General features: G+C 43.1%; 1 protein-coding gene across 1 annotated transcript in view; it reads right to left on the bottom strand.

The window, feature by feature from the left end:
- The window catches only part of PRPF4B (pre-mRNA processing factor 4B), a 1,467,347-nt gene that overhangs the window by 843,354 nt on the left and 600,960 nt on the right, over nt 1–23,033 (bottom strand). Inside the window, exon 5 of the mRNA XM_044065612.1 lies at nt 16,470–16,765. Coding sequence (XP_043921547.1) covers nt 16,470–16,765 — 296 coding nt within the window. The remainder of the gene's footprint in view (nt 1–16,469; nt 16,766–23,033) is intronic.

Raw genomic sequence — 23,033 nt, 5'->3', positions numbered from 1 at the left:
GGGATAAATCTGGGTTATTTTGTTTTATGTAATATTCCAGGCAGCTAGCTGCAGTGTTTTCAAGTTTGGATGTAGGATCTTGAAGTTGTTCTGTGTTAGCAGTAAAGGAACTAGAGGTAGAGGCCATGCGTGTGTCCGAGACATACTCCTCAGTAGCGGGTACCAATGCTGCCTCGGCCAGTCTGGAACTATCAGGATGATCCTTGGGCGATCTTCTTTGATCTTCAGTAGCACTTTGTGCATCAAAGGAAGAGGTGGGAATGCATATGCTGTCAGGTTTTCCCAACTGAAGGAGAGGGAGAATTCCTGATACTGAATCATGTGGAACTGACAGTTTAAGGCCCTAGCCGAAAGAGTAGCAGAAGTATAAACTTTTTTACCCCATCTCTCTAATGCTCTAGATTCTCTTTCAGAGGGGAGGGGTTTTTTTGGCAGAGGCAGCTGCTACAGCTTTGGGGCCCTGTGAAATGGTTTCAGGATCTGCAATAGGAGCCTTATACAAGTGAAAGTGTGTGTCCGGGACCCTGTAATATCTGTCGGGTTTAGCAGGGGCCGGGGGAAGAGAGTCAGGAGCAGTACAGGCATCATTAAATGCATCATCCACAACTGTTAGTACTGGAGGAATGGCTAAAGGCCTATGCTGTGGTAAATGTAAAAAGGTCCTTAGCCTTTTCCTTGAATCTGAAAAATCCTGGCCCTGCCATTGAAATTGCTCTCTCATAGCATGTAAGGTTTCCCCAAAGGAAAATTCCTCAGGAGGACAGGCAGAAGGAATGGAGTCTTCTGCATCAGAATCCTCATATGGAGAATAAGGGCCTTCTGGAGGATTTGAGTTTTCTGACTCATCCGAGGAGTAGTCAGTAGAAACTGGATCGGGGGGCTCTGCTCTAGGCCTTTTCTCTGGAGGGGGTTGAGAGGCCCTGTCTGGGTGAGGTTGGGATCCCCTGATCAAAGAAATGAGATCCTCAGCCAGGCTGAGCATTTGGGAACTAGAGGTAGGCCTGTGTGGGGTTTTAGCAGGCAAGGCCTTAGAAGATTTAGCTGCTTTAGCCCTAGAAAAAGCCTTGATGGACATAGATGCAGGGGGCCTAGCAGCTCCACGTGCAGGAGTAGATATGTCTAAAGGAATAGTATCTGATAAATCCTGGGTGCCTGCTACAGCAGGAGAAATTTCAGTAGCAGATTCAGCCATGCTGTGTGAGGCCTCGGCTGTCGGAGGTATGCTTTCGGCCGAAGGAAGAACCGAGGACTCTGTTTCAGCCGAAACCGAGACACTCGCGGTTGGCTTAACCGTGGTTTCAGCCGAAACCGCGGACCATGAGTGTCGGTCCTTTTCCTTACGCTTTTTAGCTAATTGTGAAGTCGGAGTCTCCGACGGCATTTTGTAAGCAAAAGCGGGACCAAAAAACTCCTCCGCAAACTCCGACCGACGTCTAAGTGTCCGTCGGTTGAAGGAAGCACAGGCTAGACAAGCTGATACGTCGTGGTCTGGGCCTAAGCAAGGAAGGCAGTAAGAGTGGAAATCCTTATGAGGTATTTGTTTCCCACAAGTTAAACAATTATTTACTTTTTCTGACATCGGCTGAGGCAAGAAAGAGTCCCCAACGGGGTACTTAGCTTTTTAGAAGTCTTTGGTAGTAGAAATCTCTGGCTCTGACCGACCGGCACTTGCGAACAGCTTCTGCTTCGGGCACAGCGCGGCAAGAAAGACTGAGGAAAATGGCGTCGGCTGATGCCTTTATACCCAATTCACAGCAGCTATGACATCGGGTGAAGTGCAACATCAGCCGAGGCCAGACCCAGACTTTGGAATCCGGCCGACCGAAGGGCTGCCTGAGGCATGACAACCCATATGTTAGGACTGCAGATGCATCCTTGAAGGACATCACAGGGATCCTAACAGTCAAGCAGCTGACATCAAGACTTTTTCCAAAATTGGTCTAGCATTCTACTCTCCCTGTCACTGATATTGGGGATCCTGGCTAAAGCCACACTAGAACCCTTGTTAGAATCCATAGATCCTAGTGATGGATCTACAGCACATTTTTTGTACATAATGTCTATCTATGAAAGTAATGGATTCTATAAAAAACAATATGGTTTCCTGGAAGCATGAGGCTGGGAATCAAGCTACAAGAATGCAGACGAAAAGTCATCATCCAGAACTTCTAAGAATGGAAGGATGGCTTGGGTCTTGGTTCTGGCATTCTTACAAAAAATATACCTAAACTGCACCTGGGAATACTCCATGACTTCCCAGGCTAAAGTCTCCTTCATCCTGTAAAGGGCATCTCCATGAGAAAGATTCTAAAGTGGTTAGGCTGAGGAATGGGTATTCTCATTATCAGATTCCACTCAGGAGGCTAGGAATATCTGGTATACACAAGCCAGCTCCTTCACCTCTGTATTTGGGGTATTGTATGAGGAAGTCGGGAGTGTCAGAGAAGTATGTAAAGAGTGGTACAGGATATGTACGAGGGTAGTGTGACAGCGGTGAGGTCTGTGGTGGGAGTGACTGATGCGTTTAAGGTGGAGGTGGGATTACATCAAGGATCAGCTCTGAGCCCTTTCTTATTTGCAATGGTGATGGACAGGTTGACAGACGGGATCAGACAGGAGTCCCCATGGACTATGATGTTTGCAGATGACATTGTGATCTGTAGTGAGAGTAGGGAACAGGTGGAGGAGACCCTGGAGAGGTGGAGATATGTTCTAGAGAGAAAAGGAATGAAGGTCAGCAGAACTAAGACAGAATATATGTGTGTGAATGAGAGGGAAGATAGAGGAATGGTGAGGATGCAGGGAGTAGAGGTGGTGAAGGTGAATGAGTTTAAGTACTTGGGATCAACAGTTCAGAGTAATGGTGCGTGTGGAAGAGAGGTGAAGAAGAGAGTACAGGCAGGATGGAGTTGGTGGAGAAGAGTGTCAGGAGTGATTTGTGACAGACGAGTACCAGTAAGAGTGAAAGGGAAGGTCTACAAGAGGGTAGTGAGACCAGCTATGTTATACTGTTTGGAGACAGTAACACTGACAAAAAGGCAGGAGTCAGAGCTTGACGTGGCAGAGTTGAAGATGTTAAGATTTGCACTGGGTGTGACGAGGATGGACAGGATTAGGAATAAGTATATCAGAGGGTCAGCCCAGGTTGGAAGGTTTGGAGACAAAGCCAGAGAGACAAGATTACGTTGGTTTGGACATGTGCTGAGGAGGGAAGCAAAGTAGATTGGGAAAAAGATGCTAAGGATGCAGCTGCCACGTAACAGGAAAAGAGGAAGGCCTAAGGTAAGGTTTATGGATGTGATGAGAGAGGACATGCAGGTGGTTGGTGTGACAGAGCAAGATGCAGAGGACAGGAGGAAATGGAAACAGTTTATCTGCTGTGGCGACCCCTAACGGGAGCAGCCGAAAGAAGAAGAAGAAGAAGATTACTTCCGGGAAGATGGTTCCCTTTTTAACTGACGCTATCCCTGACCCAAATGTTTCTTCAGAGTTTTGGCTGCCTAGATTTAATACATTCCATGAAATCACAATCCAGCTTGAAGAGATCCTGGGTGCTGACCGATGAGGTCCAGTCAGCAATGGATGGGGAAGCTGACTGGTGACTGTTTTGACCAGTCTTGGGCTCACACTTGGGTGTGTGGTCTGTCTTGCAGGTCTCGAGACAAACAGACTCACTCAACTGTTTCATGAACAGAGTGGATATACTGCCCTTCTCACCACTAATGATAATTCGAGTGTCAGCAGCAGAGGCCTGTAAAGGGGCCCTAGGACTGACTAATAAACTGCTTCAGCTTATGAAGCTGTATAAGGGGTTAAGGGTATAACGGTCTCCAGACTGGTCACACCAGAAGCCTAAGCCTCATTTCAGCAAGGAGATGGACACAAGGGCTGGAAATGTGCCTCACAGACACAAGTACCCTTTGTACCTAGGAGGTCAATCAGACTCCAAGACAGTGTGGTCAGCCTCCTAAATGATCTTCTCCTTCAGGTACTACTTTTTTTTTTTTTCCTGGAGTAGTCAGAGGAAGAGCTGGGGTTGCCATGGCAAGCTTAGACCAGATGCATTTGTTTTAGGGGAAAGAAGTTTCTCAAGGCATTCTGCCCTGCATCTGACAATCCACTGGCTGAAAAATGCACACTGGGAATCACTAAGCTTGCCCTGTTCTGAGCCCAAGAACAAAAATCAGTAGTTATGAAAGGCCTATATGGTATTAGCTTCCTAAATCTAATGCAACTGCTAACTTTCGTCCCTGACATCTACAATTCAAGGTATACAAAAAGTTCTCCAGTGCTGTACTTCTCTAGAAACTCTGTCTTCGCACTAATCTGACAGACTGACAACAAAACAGGGTTGGTTGAAATGCTCATTAAACTGCAGAAAGATAGAGCCACCTAATGTTCCTTTATACCATAAGCACCTTGACTCTGGTAGAGTAAAGAGTCTGCCAGGTCTGGAGGGGGAAGGTGAAAGCTCTGACATTCAGACCAACTTTTGGCCTTTTGCACACAGGAATACCAGGAGAATTAAAAAGAACATGTATGACACATGGGGTCAGAAGAAAGAAAGAAAGTAATAAGGTTTATCTAGAGAAATCACTACATGCTGCAGGATTCAAGGTTTCTAGTGGTAATATAGACTTTAATGTGGCTAGCAGTACACAAAAAAGTTTCATTTAAAAGATAGATGTTAAAATAAAAATATTAATAAAAGATTATGCTTATGGAGTACTTCTTGGCCGGTTTACATACTAACATTTTTTTGTATTCCGTTTATATATAAAAAAGTTCTGGAAATATTTACTGAGGATATGGGGCTCTGAATGGATGATCATCAGATATGATCATTTATTGTGCCACATGATTTTATTTAGTAAGGCAGTGTAAACATCAAATTCTATTCCATTTCTGGAAAAGTAGCTTGCATATCATGTGCACAACTTAATCTGTATTTGTGTGCACCAAGGCAGTGCATGACACTCAAATAATAGTATGCTGCTACCTTGCATTACAAATTTAAAGTTTAATAATATGTATGCCCCCTTCCTACATACTTACTAGGTTACTGATCTAGGAGAATTTTAAGAGTGGTGCAGCGGTTAGTGTTGCTGCCTCACAAAAAGAGGTTCTCCGGTTCGATCCTTGGCTGGGGTGCCTTCTGTGCAGAGTTTGCATGTCCTCCTTGTGGAAAATCTCAGCAGAAGCAACAACGTAAAACAAACATAGGGTACAGGATGGCACAACGACTCCTCAGCTTGAACAAGTCACAGTTTATTCAAAAAAATGAAAACAAGGATATTGGAGAACGAACTCTGTATATGTATAGGAGTTAAGCGCTTTCATCTGTCTAATGCAGACTTCATCAGAACTGCCATCTTTACTACAATATCTATTATATACACAATTTTGGCGCCAAGACCTTTTAAAGGGAATTAAATTTATACCTACGGCTGGCTTTAACTTAGTGGACACAATCACTGAACTAAAATTATTTTGTTGTAGACTGAATTTAGCCATTCAGTTTGAGAAGGGGGAATCAGACAATAGTACTGGACATAATAGGAATACAAACAGTCTTAAGAAGAAAAAGTACCTACATTCCTACTAGCAATCCTGTTATAGCGAGTTTTGAAAAAAATAGTTAGTCAAGATATTTACAGTTTTTATAAAACCCACAGAAAAGGTATTGAATGTAAAGATAATTTAACTATAGGTGAGCGAGAATGCTTGAAAACACTTATAAATAATAATCAAGTGAGGGTTATGAAACCCGACAAAGGGGGTGGGATCGTAATATACAATAAATTTGATTACATCAAAGAAATACATAATATATTATATCAATCTGGTAAATATGAAGCCATTTCCCTTAATGAAGTGAATATCGGGTATAGGTGTATAGATCTCGCCTTAGAAGAATATCTTATTGATCACAGAATTTCTGATGAGGTTTACCAGTTTCTGAAGGTTGAATATCCTACATTGGCCACCATTGTAGGAATTCCCAAAATACATAAGGATTTGGAAAGTCCTCCCTTCAGACCCATTATATCTGGAAGCAGGTCTAAAACCTTTCCCATAGGAGTTGCTATAGACAGATGGGTTAAAACAGTTTACAACAATGTGTCCCATTTGATCAGGGATTCCTGGGTGTTTCTCAGCAATTTAACATCACAAATTTGGAATAGGAATCTTATTTTCATTACTATCGATGTAATAGACATTTTTTCATGCATTCCTAAGAAGACTGGTTTAGAATATTTCAGCAACAGTTTAAGGAAATTTTCTAACTTGGAATGGGATAAGGTATGCCTCATTACCGACATGATGGGTTTAGTATTAGACCACAATTATATTTATTTTGAGAACAAATTTTTCAAACAAACTACAGGCGTTGCTATGGAGGCTTCATGTGCCCCCATATTTGCAAATTTAGTTATGCTTGAATGGGAGACAGAATATGTATTCAATAGTGAATATTTTAAATATGTAAAGTACTACACAAGGTTTTTGGATGACCTATTCGTATTGTGGGATGGGCCTTTTGACCTCATAGACGCTTTCATTGTGCATCTCAACCACACAACAGATTCTTTTAAAATTCACATACAATTACAATGTTAAAGGTATTGCTTATTTAGACACCTATATTAGTCATGGGGATAATGGGTTTGTATCCAGTATACATAGAAGAGAGACATTTTCGAATGATTATTTAGAGTTCAGCAGCAATCATCCAAAACATGTGTTCAAGAACATATTCAAGGGGCAGTGTATCAGAGCTGCCTGTATGTCATCTACAAAGGATATTATGTTACACGAAATACAGTACATTAGGTCTGTTTAGTGCAAGAGGTTATCCTGAATATTTACTTAATGATGTAATAAGGTTCATTAGTTCAAAATGGGGGAAGAGGTATAAATCTTTATTAGGTGATTCTACATCAATTTTTTTGCAGAAAAATAAAGAAACAAAGGACCAAACATATAGGGTGTGCGTACTAATCTATTCACCGGTAGTGAAACATAAAGAGAACATTATACAACAGCACTGGAAGCTGATTATGACGGACGACAGTGTAGTACAGAAAGTAGGCACATTCCCTAAATTTATCTACAAGACAGGTCCTAACTTGAAAAGGATGATAGAATACAACACACAGGACGTTAGGATGAAGAGAAAAGGTACTGTGAAATGCGGCGCATGCAAACAGTGTAGATATATCAATGAGAAAGAAGAATTTAAACTAAAGAATTTAAATGGAACATACATTAAAGGAAGGGCAGGAAAAGTACAGTTTTGTACCTACCATAAATGTAGATGTCCGAACTGGATAGCATCTGCAGTCATAACAAATGGGTTGTCCTGTCGTCAGGCAACCCTTCGGTCGGCCGGATTCCAAAGTCTGGGTCCGGCTTCGGCTGATGTCGCACTTCACCCGACGTCATCTCTGCTGGTCTTCGGGTATAAAGGCATCAGCCGACGCCATTTTCCTCAGTGTTTCTTGCCCCAGATGCCAGTTGCCCTCTTGGAAGGCTAAATTTTGGATAAATGCCAATGTTTCCCAAAAAGTAGAAGGCAAACACAAAAAATAAGCATGTATGTACATATATACAAACAAATACACCATAAGAGACTCCCCCCAGCTAGCTATTAGGAGGGTAAATACCCTAGGAGTACCACAGAGGGAAGGAGGGTGGGTAATCCTGACTGCAGATGCTATCCAGTTCGGACATCTATATTTATGGTAGGTACAAAACTGTACTATGTCCTTCATGGATGCATCTGCAGTCATAACAAATGGGTAGAATACCATAGCCAAACTAGGGGTGGAGGAAGAAAAATTATGGTGTAGTTAGGATCCCTTGCAGTACAGCAGTGGCAAACCCTGCTCGGGATCTAGAGTATAGAGGTAAATTATAATGCTTGGCAAATGTATGCACGGAGGTCCAAGTAGCCGCCTCAATAATGTCCTTGGTTGCCACTCCTCGTAAGAAAGCTGTGGTAGTGGCTGTAGCCCTTGTAGAATGAGGTCTTATGTTCTGTGGAATTGGTTTTCCATGGTAGGAGTAACAGAATCTTATGCAATTTCCTATCCATTTGGAGATTGTCTGTTTGGAAATTGCTTTTCCTTCCCTTCCTGTTGCATAGGCCACTAAAAGCTGGTCAGTTTTTCTGTTACTTTTGGTTCTGTCCAGGTAGTAGCGTAACTGCCTATGTACATCCAAGGTATGCAGCAGTCTTTCCCCCCTGTTCTGTGGATTGGGAAAGAAGGTAGGAAGGTGGATTGCCTGGTTTAAAGACACTCTGGATACCACCTTAGGCATAAATGTAGGATTAGTTCTCATGAACACCCTATCTTGATGGAAGATTAGGAAGGATTGCACTGCCATTAAGGCCTGTAGTTCCGAAACCCTCCTTGCTGAAGTAATTGCCAGTAGGAAAGCAGTTTTCCATGACAGGTGTTGCAGATCTGCTGTTGCTGCTGGTTCAAACGGAGGGAGTGTCAACTTTTCTAGCACAAAGTTCAAGTCCCATGCTGGTAATGGTGGTTTCCTAGGAGGTTTTACATTCTTTATCCCTCTGAGGAACTGCCTGAGTAGAGGATGCGAAAAGACAGGTGGATCGAAGCTGTATTCTGCTGAAATAGCTGATGCATGTATCTTGATGGAGGAATAGGACAGGCCTGTATGCAGAAGCTCTGCCAAGTACTCCAGAATGTTAGCAATATCTATGTTCGACACATCTTTTCCTCTTTCAGTACTCCAAATGACAAACCTTTTCCATTTTCCTGCATAGTTCCTTCTTGTTGAAGGTCTGCGGGCTTCAAGGATAATGTCTTTAACCCTTTGGGAAAGGTCTGGGTTAGTTGCTGCTATGTGATGTTCCAGGCAGTCAGTTGCAAGGTTTTTAGGTTTGGATGCATGATGTTGTAGTTGTTCTGAGTTAACATCAAAGGCATCAGGGTATTGACCACATTCTCCCGAGACATGCTCCTCAGCAATGGGTACCAGTGTTGTCTTGGCCAATTCGAGCTATCAGGATTATCCTTGGACATTCCTCTTTGATTTTCAGTAGTACCTTGTGCATCAAGGGAAGAGGTGGAAATGCATATGCTTTCAGGCCTTTCCAGCTGAAGGATAGAGAGTCCACCTTCCATGCAAGTGGGTGGAATGTCCTTGTGCACAATTTTTGAGCTGGTGATTGAGTGGGGATGCGAATAGATCTATTTGTGGCATTCCCCATTTCTTTGTGATGGCCTTGAAGATGTCCGGGTGTAGCATCCATTCGTGAGCATCCGAGGTGGTTCTGCTTAACATGTCTGCTAGGGTGTTCTCTTTTCCGGCACAAATATTGCCTGTAACTGGATGTTGTAGCTCAGAGCCAGATTCCAAAGGTCCAAAGTCATTCTGCATAGGGGTATGAATGAGTGCCTCCCTGTTTGTTGATGTACCACATGACTGTGGTGTTGTCTGTCCTTATCATCAAGTGGCCTTCTTTGAGGAATGGTCTGAATTTTTGGATTGCCAGTTTTACTGCCAGCATTTCTTTTGGTTTATGTGCAGGTGCAGCTGGTCTTGAGTCCACAATCCTTGTATGCATTTGTCCAGCATGTGCGCCCCATCCTAGGTCTGAGGCGTCCGTTGTGATGGTTTGGCTTGCTCGAAAGTTGTGGAAGGGTAAGCCTGGGTTTGACTGGCATGCTTGAGCCCACCATAGAAACTCCTGTTTTAGGCATGGGATTAGTGGGATTTCTGTTTCTAAGCTGTGCCTGTGTTGAGACCATAAATTCTTTAGGTACCACTGTAGCTTTCTCATATGCAGTCTGGCATGTGGGACCAAGATTATGCATGATGCCATGAAGCCCAAGGCCTGCAGAACTTTTCTTGTTGTTAGTTTGTTCTGCTTTGTTAATGCCAAGAAGTAAAGAGGGAGTTATTTTTGTTTTTCTGCAGTTAGGAATGCCATTTGTTTTACTGTGTCCAATTCCGCGCCCAAGAATGTTCTTGTTTGGGATGGTATCAGCCTTGACTTTTGTAAATTGACTGTGTATCCCAGGGCTTGTAGCAAGTAAATGACCCTTTGTAAATCTGTTGTCAGCTTGCTTTTGTTGTCCGCTTGTAACAGGCAGTCGTCTAGGTATGGATAAATTTGGATTCCCTGTAGTCTGCAGTGAGCGATTACTGATGCCAGGCATTTTGTGAATACTCTAGGCACAGTAGATAAGCCAAAGGGCAATGCTGAGAATTGATAATGCTCTGATCCTGCAAGAAATCTGAGGTATCTTCTGCAATTTGGTCGAATGGGGACGTGCAGGTATGCCTCCTTGAGATCTAGAGTTACCAGCCAACACTCCTTGCCCAGCATGGGAAGAAGTTGCTGTAGGATCAGCATTTTGAATTTTGGGACAATGATGTATGTGTTTAAGACGGACAGGTCGAGAATAGGTCTCCAACTTTTCTCTTTTCTTGGTACTAGGAAGAGTCTGGAGTAGAATCCTTTGCCCTGTTCTGTTATTGGTACTCTTTCCACAGCTCTCATCTTTGCTAATTTCGCTATCTGCTGTAGAGCTACTGTTTTTTGATTTGGAGGTAGGTTTGGCATTCCTCTTTTTACTGGTAAGGTGTGGAAGTGGAACCAGTAGCCTTGGTGTATGGTTTGCAAAATCCACTTGTCTTTTGTGATATAGTGCCAGTTTTTCGAAAATAAGGCTAACTTTCCGCCTAAAGGTGCTGCTATTTGCTCCCTGGTAGGCGGTGTCAGAGCCAAGTCACTGTGATTGTCCTGTTGCAGTGGCAGTGGTTGTGTCTGTGCCTCGGTTATTGCCTTGCCACTGTCGTCCTCTGTAGGCACCTCCTCTGGATTGATTTCTGCCTCTAGAGCGTCTATTCCTGCCCCTTTGGGATTTTGTGGAGTCTGGAAAGGACCAATTTTTGGCAGGCCAGTTCCTGATAAACGTTGGGGCTGAACCTGTAAGAAATCTTTAACTGTTTGTACAGATTTTGCCTTTTCTTCCATTTTCTTCATTACTTGCTGGGCAGGTGTACCAAATAGACTGGCCTTATCCATAGGAGCATCTAACAGCTTTGCTTTAACATGATCCGTAAGACCTGTTCTTTCAACCATGCATGCCTTCTTATCACTGTGCCAGTCATGGCTGATCTAAATGAAGCCTCCAGTGCATCATAGCCACATTTTAAGGAATGGTTACTAACCTGTTGGATGTTATTCACCATTTCTAATACATATTTCTTATCTAAGGATTCATCAGAGGACAGTTTTTTAGTTAACTGATCAAGCATAAACTCTTGGTATTGGATCATATGAAACTGACAGTTTAAAGCTCTAGCTGAGAGAGTAGCAGAGGTGTAAACTTTTTTCCCCATCTCTCTAAGGACCTGGATTCCCTTTCAGAAGGAATAGGGTTTTTTGCTGAGGTCAAGGCTACTGCCTTAGGCCCCTGGGATATAGTTTCGGGATCTGCAAGTGGGGCCTTGTATAGGTGGTGATGAGTGTCTGGCACCCTGTAAAATCTATCTGGTTTGGCAGGGGCTGGAGGTAAAGAATCAGGAGCAGTGCAAACATCATTAAATGCATCATCCACAACAGGCAGTACAGGAGGTATAGCTAAGGGCCTATGTTGTGGTAAGTGCAGAAAAGTCCTAAGCCTTTTTCTTGAATCTGATAAATCTTGTCCCTGCCATTGGAATTGTTCTCTCATGGCATGTAAGGTTTCCCCAAAGGAAAATTCCTCTGGTGGAGAGGCAGCTGGAATGGATTCTTCAGCATCGGAATCTTCATAAGTAGAAAAAGGAGCCTCTGGCTGGTCTGTAATGTCTGAGTCATCCGCAGAATCATCAGAGGACACTGGCTCAGGGGGCTCTGCTCTAGGTCTCTTTTCTGGGGGCTGAGAGGCCCTGTCTGGGTGAGATTGGGATCCCTAATTAAGGATATTAAATCCTCTGCCAGAGTAAGCATTTGTGAACTTGAAGTGGGCCTGTGTGAGGGGCGCTTAACAGGCACTGATTTAACAGATTTGGCTGCTTTAGCCCTGGCAAAGGCCTTAATAGACATGGCTGCAGGAGGCCTAGCAGCACCACGTGCTGGGGTAGAGACATCCAAATGGATGGTGTCTGATAAATCACTAGGAACCACAATTGTAGGCAAAATTTCTGAGGCCGATTCAACTAAGGTAGCAGGAGCCTCAGTAGTAGTCATGGATTCGGCTGAAGATTGACCGGTTTTCTCGGTTTCGCCGAAACCGAGACACTGCGGCTTGCTTAACCGTGGTTTCGGCCGAAACCGCGGACCGCGAGTGTCGGTCTTTTCTTTCGTTTTCAACAATTTGGGTAGTCGGAGGATCTGACGGCATAATGTACGCAAAATCTGAGCCGAAAAACTGTTCAGCAAACTCCGACCGACGCCTAAGCGTTCGTCGGTTGAAGGAAGCACAGGCCGAACAGGCTGCTACGTCGTGGTCTGGGCCTAAGCAAGGCAGACAGTAAGAGTGGAAATCTTTATGAGGTATTTGTTTCCCACAAGTTAAACAGTTACTGACTTTTTCTGACATCGGCTGAGGCAAGAAAGAGTCCCCAATGGGGTACTTAGCTTTTTAGAAGTCTTCGAAGTAGTATTCGGTAGTAGTAATCTCTGGATCTGACCGACCGGCACTTGCGAACAGCTTCTGCTTCGGGTGCCACGCGGCAAGAAAGACTGAGGAAAATGGCGTCGGCTGATGCCTTTATACCCGAAGACCAGCAGAGATGATGTCGGGTGAAGTGCGACATCAGCCGAAGCCGGACCCAGACTTTGGAATCCGGCCGACCGAAGTGCTGCCTGACGACAGGACAACCCATTTGTTATGACTGCAGATGCATCCATGAAGGACATCTGCAACACCAAATTTGTGGTATATATAGCTATTTGTGAGACATGTTCCGCGTTTTACATAGGGAAAACGGAAAGACAGTTAAGACGCCGTATTTTTGAACATATGTGCTGCATTAAAAATCAAGACAAAAAGAATGCCCTATGTAGACATATAGTACAATATGGGGATAAACATGGTTTCAAATTCACTATTATAGATCAGGTGGAGAAGACAGCAAAGGGTGGCAATGTGAAGGCTATTTTAGCCAAGAAAGAGAGTAAATAGCAAATATTCACGGATGCCCTTAGGTTTCCGGGCATTAATGATTATATAAGTATAAAACCATTTTTATGCCTGGCATAGTGACAATTACTTCTTTTAATAAATGTTGATAAAATCTGTAGAACATAACAAATCAACTATATACTATTGTGTATATATGTTCATATCATTATATCGTTATAATTTGATGTATTAATTTTTTAATTTTGAGATAATAAGGGCATATGTAACATATTAAACACATTTACTGTATGTATATACATTTTTAGCATAAATACTGTCTTATATGTATATAGGGTTTACAAGTTAGTATTAACAAGCACAATGCACTTTATTCATTTTGTATCAGATGCCTTGAACAGCATTGTTGTATTAAGAAGATCTCACGTTAAATTTTAAAAGGTCTTGGTGCCAAAATTGTGTATATAATAGATATTGTAGTAAAGATGGCAGGTCTGATGAAGTCTGCATTAGACAGATGAAAGCGCTCAACTCCTATACATATACAGAGTTCGTTCTCCAATATCCTTGTTTTCATTGTTTTTTTGAATAAACTGTGACCTGTTCAAGCTGAGGAGTCATTGTGCCGTCCTGTACCCTATGTCCTCCTTGTGGTCGTGTGGGTTTTCTCTGGGTGCTCTGGTTTTCTTTCACATGTAGGTGGATTGGATACTCTAAATTGGCCCTAGGCGTGAGTGTGTGTGTGAGTGTGCCTTCTGTGGAAGGTTGGGCTGGCAACTCAACACTGTAAAACTCCACTGCCAATCATGAAAGGACAGGTGAACCGCTGTGGTGACCCCTAACTGGGAAAAGCTGAAAGAAGAAGAAGCCTTATAAGTTCATAGGTAGATACTAGGCTGGGCCTATATAAGCCTACCCAAAAAGGTACCCTGGCTTTTGCCACCCAAGAAAATAATTTTCTTGTGACCCTGTCGAGCAGAGCCACAGAAGTTATCCCCGGGGTGAATTTCCTACCTCCCATCCAATCATCAAGATCATCAAGAGTGCTAATGAGGAGCTTTGTTTGATATAAATAGGTAGCTTGTTCCAGAGTATGGGAAGTCTCTGGGACAAGAATCTATCCCTCCAGCATGTTCTGTTTATTGTGGTGACAAGGTTTAGGTCCCTACAGCATGTAGCTCGGAGGGACTGGGATTTCTTTAAGCGGAGCATGTCCAACAGCTCTGGGTTTGAAATAGCTTTGTATATTAAGGAAAAAACAAAATTAAAAACCAAACTCGAAAAACCAAAAAAAACAAGTGGTAACAACACGGAAACAATCCACGAATAAAGATTTATTGTAAGCGCTTTCATGGTCTGAAGAAGTGCACTGAGGAGAAGTGCATGAAAGCGCTTACAATAAATCTTTATTCGTGGATTGTTTCCGTATTGTTACCACTTGTTTTTTGGTTTTTTGAGCTTTGTATGTTAGGCAGAGATCGCCTCGGAGTAGGCGATATGCGATGGAGTAAAGCTGGAGTTTTTTGAGATGGTCTGTGTAGGGCATCTGTTTGAGGCCGGTATTCCTCTTTGTGAGGTATTTCTGCAACCTTTCCAGTTGTTGTAGATGTCTTGTGAGGTACATACCAAAAGGGGCACTGTATTCTATAATGAGTCTAATGAATGACGAGTAGAGGGGAACAATGACCTCTTTTTTCCTGGATGAGAAACCTTTTGTGATGAGGTTGCCACAAAGAAGGATTTCCTAACTACTGTGGTGATGTGATTATCAAAGGAGAGACTACTGTCCACCTATGTCCCAAGGTCTCTTATCACACTTTCGATGTTAAGTAGACTACCGCCTATGTGGTAGTTCATGGGTACAGAGTTTTTAACAAAAGGGATGACAATGCACTTTCTGGCATTGAGCTTGAGGCCATGACTTTGACACCAGGCATCTGTCTCAGTGAGGCCCTTTTGTAGAATGTCCACACCATTAGGAGTTTCGATTATGGCTCCTTGTTTGCAGTCATCTGCAAACTTCGTTAGCCTGTACTTCTGAGAAGTAGATACCAAACAGTAGAGGACCTAGGACTGAACCTTGTGGTACTCCACTTGTCACTGGTCTGAAGTTGGATTTGGAGTCTGCTACTTTCACAGTGTGGGTTCTGCCTTTGAGCCATTTGGCAACCATCGTGTGACCTAGTTTAGTGAGTCTAGCTATAATTCCAGAGTGGAGGATGGTGTCGAAAGCCTTGGCGAGATCTAGAGAGGCTGAGTGAACCACCTTACCCTCATCTACAGCTTTGCTGACCACTTCAAAGAAGTCTATCAGGTTTAGGAGACATGATCTGCCTTTGACAAACCCGAAATGGGTGGAGGTCCAGAGACTGGAGATTACCAACATATATATTGTATTCCCATGGTAGTTTTTTTAAGCCCTTACTTTAGGTATGAATAACCCAGATATGGGCAGAACAAGGACATGCAAGGACATTTACTAATTGCCCCTACCCATGACAGACATGGGTGCTAATCAAGAATGAATCCATTTAGAGTGAACACTTTGCTTTATGTGGAATGGAATATGGTTCCACAGAAGTGGTATTCTCTGCGATACATACCTATCCTTCCAACGTATCCTATTTTGTGTTGAAAAAGAGACTGAGATCTCCATGAGCAGATGTTCACGCTACCTGAAGCTTCATGACTGAATTAAACATAACTTCCAGCAAGTCTACGAACAGATGCCTGAAACTTGACATCTCAATCTACAATAATAAATGCAGTTAGTCAAACAATACAGAAGCACTTTCATATATATTGCTCTATGAGTTTAAGAAATTATAAATCACCATTCCCCATTTATAATCCTTCATCACTTAAAGAGTCATATATAACATTACAACCCCAACTTGACAATTTCGGCACTTGCCTTCCCTTAATGGCTGTTGACAAACACTAAAATTCTGTGAACAAATTCAGAAAAAAGGTAATTTCACATTCTAGAAGACACTGCAAATGTGTTTCTGTAAATGATAATAAACACAGTTAAGATTTAAATTTTAGTAATGGAACACTAAGTCTGAAGCACTGTTTTTGTGAACAATCATACGTACAAAAACACTTTCAACAAACTGAATATTCACCTACTGGCATACATAGAAGATATTTTTTTTTTTTTTTTTACAAATTCGTGTATTCATCACCCCCACAGTACATACTTTCTTGACCTCATGTCCAACCACAATGGTATGTCTCATCAATGATTTGACCTATGATCTGCTGCTAATAGTTTCAAATGCATGCAAACTTCAGTGGGCTTCCTATCTTAAAATGGAATTTTACTACTCACAGCACAGATTCAAATATTCTTACCATCTTTCTGCTCAGCTGTCATAAGGTTCTGCTTTGCTTTAACAGAAGCTTCAAATGTGTCTGAGTTGTCTTTTTCAAACTGTTTGACATCTGCAGCTGCTCTTTCCAGAATGTCATCTGGAGAAGGTGAACGGCTTTCAAAACTACTCCGAGGGCTGTTAGGCTCTGAATGTAGAGATGTATTGCTGTCCTCATTTAAGTACCTATACTTTTCTAAAATTGCTTGTCTCTGCAATCTTCTCAGTTCAATGACTGCTTCTTCATCTTCTTCGTCTTCTATAGAGATGTTTTCAAGACTATAAAATTAAGAATTTACAATAATTAAGAATGACTTAAGTTTTCTAAAATGATTTAAAAAGATGTTTTTCTTGCACCATATCTATACTTTTTCAGTCAATGGGTTCAAAAATATATTCATCACAAAGTAATAATTTCGCCAAAGTGAAATTGATTTTATTTTTCTTAAGCTACATTACACTTTCAACTTCCTCTTCCAAAACTGGGCAAAAAACTTGTTTAAGGACCAAGTTTTACCAAGACATTTTACCATCTACCTGCTGCTGGAATATAACAGATTAATTTATGTATAATTCTAGTACACACCACTAAAATGTATGCAATAATCTGCAAACTGTGACAAGAGTGTAAGTGAGGCAGCAACAGCAGAGTGCACAATACTGAATATTACTCTAATGTGCTAGAAGGTAAATGGGTTAATAAAACAGAAATATACAATCACTGTTATTTGCTGTTATTTGTTATTTGTTATTTGTTATTTGTTATTTGTTATCAGCAATTCCAGAAGAAAATTCAAAAGGGTGGAAAGTTATCCAGTGAAGTACTGTGGCTAAAAAAGCTTCCTCCCTTGAGCGGTGTGTGTGACACGGCTATAAGTTATAATGGGAAAAGGGGACCCCACTCCCCAAAAATTGAATTTGGTATTTTTTTTCTTGTATTTTAGATGTCATGCTGTAGAAACTTATGGGCCAAAGATTAGGTAGCTGGTCTAGGGCAGCCCAAGCACTTATATTCTAAGAAAGATCGCAGTGGCTGCAGCACCTTAGTGTCATGGCCTGTCAGTCCCTACCAAACATTTACCACGGTAAGTGTACCAGAAAGGGATACAGCCAGCCAATTAAAAATTGATTGTTTTGGAGACTGGTTTTCCCTTTTTACTTGTTACAAAATGTCACAAATAGCTGATCTTTGGTTCCAGATTTTATACAGACAATATCTTTCTTGTCTGTGAACTCCTAAGGAGTAAAGAATTCTTTCTCCCTTGGTCTGTGGGTTAAAGAAGAAATCAAGCAACTCGAACCTAGTCTGAGGTGAGAACTCAGTCACTACTTTTGGCATAAAATATTGGATATTAATACTGACCTTGCCCTTAGAAAGATCTTTATGCATATGAGAACCAGTAGTTCTGATACCCTTCTGGCTGAGGTAATAAGTAACAAACCAGCTTTCAAGATTAGACATTTCAGGAGGGCTGAGGCAGCATTTTCAAAATGATGCTGTATTGTTTTTTTGCAGGACATAATTCATGTCCCACTGAGAAAGAATAGTTGTATAAAATCTTACCATAACCATAGATGTCCTTCTCTTCCATGGTGCAGTATTCCAACTGTTGGGTTTTCCTCTCTTGTTACACAAAAATCCAGCCAGTATACAAAAGCTTGTAGTCACTGCTAGGTACGTGGGACATCAGACATTGGCCTAGGAAACATGGGCCATAAAAGTGAAGTCTGCACACACCTTTCCTCAGTGCTGAATACCCCAGTTGGACACGGTCTTAGGAAGCTGTATAGGCTCTATACCACTCAGGAAAGACTGAGATAAGGGGGCAGGTGGGATGGAATGAATACTGCAACATGGAAGAGAAGGACATCTATAGTTATGATAAGAGTTTGCACAACTATTCTAAGGCCGCCTATTCCCATGTTGCAGTATTCCAACTGTTGAGTGAGCACCACAGCTCACAGGGAATAAGAGAGGGTAGGGGTGGAATGGAGTTACTTTCCAAAAACCAATGCAGAATTTCCTTTGCAAACCCAGCTATGGATCTGGAAACACGATCCAGCCTATAATGTTAAGTGAAGATGTGGACAGATGACCAGGTAGCTGCCTCAAGGATGGAAGCAGTGTCCAATCCTCTGAAAAAGGCTCCAGATGAAGCCATGGTTCTGGTGGAGTGGCCCTTCATTTTTGAAAAGAGCTTTCTTGAATTGAGCCGTTTCCCACAGAATGTGTAGCAAAAGGATATAGCCTTGAAGATCCAGACCGAAATGGTCTGCATCGTCGCAGCCTTTCCCAGGGCGCTGGGGTGGAAGGGAACAAAAAGATGGTCTGATTTCTTAAAGGCCTTAGTCTTGTCCAGGTAAAATCTAAGTTGTCTGTGAACATCAAGGGAATGTAAGACTCTCTCACTGTCATTCTGGGGATTAGGAAAAGGGGTAGGTAGGTGAATACCCTGACTTAGGGATAACTCATTGACCACAGTGGGCATAAATGAAGGGTGGTCCTCAGGATCACTCTTATCTTTGTGGATGATGAGGTAAGGAGGTATTGCCATAAGAGTCTGGAGTTCTGACATTCTTCTGGATGATGTGAGGGCCACCAGGACGACAGTTTTCCAGGTACAATGTTTCAGAGAAGCCTTAGTGGCTGGTTCGAAGGGGGCCACAGTGAGTTTCTCTAGGACATAATTCAAGTCCCAGGGAGGAGGAATCTGCCTCCTGGGAGGTCTGAGGTGTAATACTCCCTTAAAGAAAAGCTTTGAGGGTAGATGGGAGGCTAGAGGAAGATCAAGAGGCAAGCAGGCAGAAATCGTAGCAAGGTGTGCCTTAACCAAAGTATATGCCAACCCTGTTTGGAGCAGTTCACACAGGTAGGACAGCACTTGTGGGACCCCTGTTTTTTTTTGTTTTTGCTGACACCACATGGAGAACCTCTTCCATTTAGATAGATAGGATATCCTAGAATTAGGTTTCCTGGTCTCCTGCAGGCCTGCAAGCACATCCTCAGTGTAAAGGTATCTTGAGGGGATCAGAATTCTATCACCCACAGGGTTAAGTTCAGAAATTCCAATTTGGATGTATCAGAGATCCCTTGTCTTGTGAGAATGTCCACTTTGTGAGGTAACTTGTGGTGTTTGCCCCTAGCTAATTGTAGAAGGAAGGGGAATCAATGCTGTCTTAGCCAAAAGGGAGTCACCATCAGGATTCTTGGTCTGTCCTGCTGGATCTTCAGGACCTTTTGAATTACTGGGAGGGGGGGATGAATGCAGAAACATCCCCTTCTATGACATGGAGAAGGCATCCATTGCCCTTGTTAAGGGACTAGGTGGTGCAAAAGACCGGGAGTTGTCTGTTCAGAAGGGAGGCAAACAAATCTATTTGAGGTGTACCCCACCTGTGGACAATGTCCAGAAAAACATCTCTGTGAAGCATCCATTCGTAGGATTTTGACACGGACCTGCTCAAGGTGTCTGCCTGAATGTTCTGAGCAGAAGGAATATAAACTGCCTGCAGAGTTATTCTGTGTTGGGATGCCAGATGCCACGCCTGGAGAGCAAGTCTGCAAATCAAATAGGATTTGGTTCCTCCCTGTTTGTTCACATACCAAAGAACTGTGGTAGTGTCTGTGAAGAACTTCAGAGGCCCTTGTTTTAGGGAATGATGAAAGGCTGTCAGTGCAAATATTAATAGCTCTCATTTCCCTGATGCTAATGTGTTCCTGCCTGAAGGTGTGGGATCATGTGTCCTGTACTTTCAGGCTTCCTAGAGTAGCCCCCCAGCCCAGATCTGAGGCATCTGTGTACATCTTCAGGACAGGGGAAGGGGCTGTAGTGGAAGTCCTGGGTTGAGCCTAACCTGGCTCAACCACTACAGAATCTCCTTCCTCAGACATCGGTCGAAGGGAATGAAAAAGTCCAAGGGTTGAGAGTGTTAGATCCATAGGGATTTTAAGTATCATTGCAATTTCCTCATGTGCAGCCTTGCCAGAGAAAGCACAGGGATAGTGGAGGCCATGTAGCCCAGAAGCCTGAGGTACTGTCTGGCTGTCAAAGCAGTGCCTTTGAGGACAGTTACCAGGTGCTGGCTCAGGGTCTCCACTTTCTGGGATGGAAGGAAAGCCCTCATGACATCTGTCCTTATCCTGCAGCCCAGGATAACCTGGTCCTGAGAGGGATTCAGGTTGGACTTGGGAAAGTTTATGTAGAATCCTAGAGCCTGTAGTAGGGATATGACTTGAAGGAGTTGGCTCTGTAAGGTTCTGGGACATTCTGCATGAATCAGAAGGTCGTCCAGGTATGGAAAAATCTTGATCCCTAGAAGGGCACTACTGGGGCCAGGCATTTCCTGAAGACCCTTAGAGCAACAGAGTGTCCAAAGGGCAAGGCCGAGAACTGAAAGTGTGAGGAACCAACAGAAAAATGCAGAAATTTCCTGTAGGTGGGCCTGATAGGTACGTGGAGGTAGGAGTCCTTTATATCCAAAGTGGCTAGAAACCCCTGAGTTATCAGAAGGGGAAAGAGGGTTTGAAAAGACAGCATGCAAAAGGAGGGGACTTTTAAGAATAGGTTTAGGTGGGAGAGATCCAGGATAGGCCTCAAAGGCCCATTCTTTATGGGCACCAGAAAGATTCTTGAATAGAACCCCTTCCCTTGCTCCTCTAGAGGAACCGGTTGTAAGGCTGTTTATGACTAGTTGGAAAAGCTGTAGTTGGTCTTTGGGTGGAAGGAGAATCCCTCTGGGGGAGGGGGGAATGACCCAGGACATAAAGTAGCCCTTTTCAAAAATGGCTAGGACCCACCTGTCTGATGTGATGAATTGCCAAAGGGTCAGACAGTGACAGAGTCTTAGGGATAGGGGAATGCTGTCTGGGGAGGAGGCAGTGAAGACAGGTAGTCACAGACTACCTGCCCTATCCTGAAAGAGAGTGTTTTCTGAGTAGGTGTTTGAGCAGACTTAGAGGGAGTCTGCTGTTTCCCTGCACTTATCCTGCCTCTAGCTAGGGGAGCTGGAACAGAGTGTGTGTTTCCTTATGAATTGTGTCTTTGATGGGTAGTTCCTATGAAACTTGGGAATGGGCAAGACAAAAAAAATGCTTGAGATCTTAGAGCTCTTTTCCTTTCTGATGAAGGGGCCTTGAAGAGCTCAGTTGCCTTAGAACCAAAAAGGGACGAGTTATCCAGGGGTGCATCCATTCATTTTGCCCTTATATCAATGGGTAAGGGTTGAAGCCTTAACCAGGAATAACATCTCAGAACTGAGGGAGAGGCAGCTGATCTAGCACAGGCTTTTGCAGCATCATAGCTGCAACAGACAGACTGCCTGGTGACTTGAGAGGCTCACTCCAAGCCCTTAAGGCAAAACACTCATTAGGTTGAACAAGGAGAAGGTGACAGTCAGTTGTCTATCAGCTGCCAGGATCCGCCACATAACACATGCACTCAGGTCTCTCCACAACAAGTATAAATATAACTCAGTCATTGTCCATGTGGGTGTGAATGACCTGTGACGTACCTCCCTGGACTACATGAAGAGAGATGTGATGGAATTCTCGGATTATGTGACCCAAGCGCTTATGACCCTAGCTCTGAGCAGTATTCTACTGTCACCCAGAATGGTATCACAATATGAGCAGAAAATGACTGACTTCAACAATTGGCTAAGTTTCTGGTGTCATTCTAAGGGGATCCAGTATCTGTCTGCCTGGGACGACATGATCGACAGACCTCGATGCTTTGCCAGAGATGGCCTGCATCTGTCACCCTTGGGATTCCGGGTACTGGCTAAGGCTCTTGCCACCCCTATAGTGCATTTTTAGGCAGTGTTCCAAAGACTAAAATTCCACTGTAACAGCTACAAACAAATGCAATCTGAGGGTCATGCTGCTCAGTTCTAGAAGTCTAAATCTCAAGATGCACTCGCTCGAAGATCTCCTCAAAATGGAGAATGTCGACATCTGTGCTGTAACGGAGACCTGGTTTAAAGAGGCAGAAATCAACCCTGCACACCCAAGGCTACAAGTCACTCCATACCTTTCAGCCCAAGAATATGGCTAGAAGCTCCAAATGCGGTGGTGTCTCCATATTCTTAGCAAGAATACGCACACCTCTAGACTGGTAGCCCAGCATAATGCATCCAAGATAATTCAGGTACAACTAATACTGGGTAAGACGGCGATAGACGTCATAGCCTGCTACAGAACCCCAAACATGTCCTTAGACTCTCACTCCAAGTTCCTAAGCACCCTGGAATCTACTAAGGTTCAACCCAATACTCTCATACTGGGTGACTTCAACTACCCTTCCATCAACTGGGAAGATGTGGGGGTAGCCACATTCTTTGATTTCCTGTCCTTGCTTTTTTAAGTGGTACAGTGTGACATATTTTCTGCTTAAAAACCTCAGCTTTGGCCGGCTAAGAACTTGGTTATATTCAACTGGACGTATAAGAGAATTTAAGTACCTTTATCTGCACTTTTTTTAAAAAAAAATACAGTATTTAATTTGATTTAAACTGTGTTGAAGGAATATTTAACTGAACTGGCAGTTTT

This window comes from Protopterus annectens, chromosome 3.part0, assembly GCF_019279795.1.
Source record: "Protopterus annectens isolate FY-2018-M chromosome 3.part0, PAN1.0, whole genome shotgun sequence".
Taxonomy (NCBI): domain Eukaryota; kingdom Metazoa; phylum Chordata; order Ceratodontiformes; family Protopteridae; genus Protopterus; species Protopterus annectens.
The sequence above is the reverse complement of the archived record's forward strand: the minus strand, read 5'-3'. Positions and strand labels throughout refer to the sequence as shown.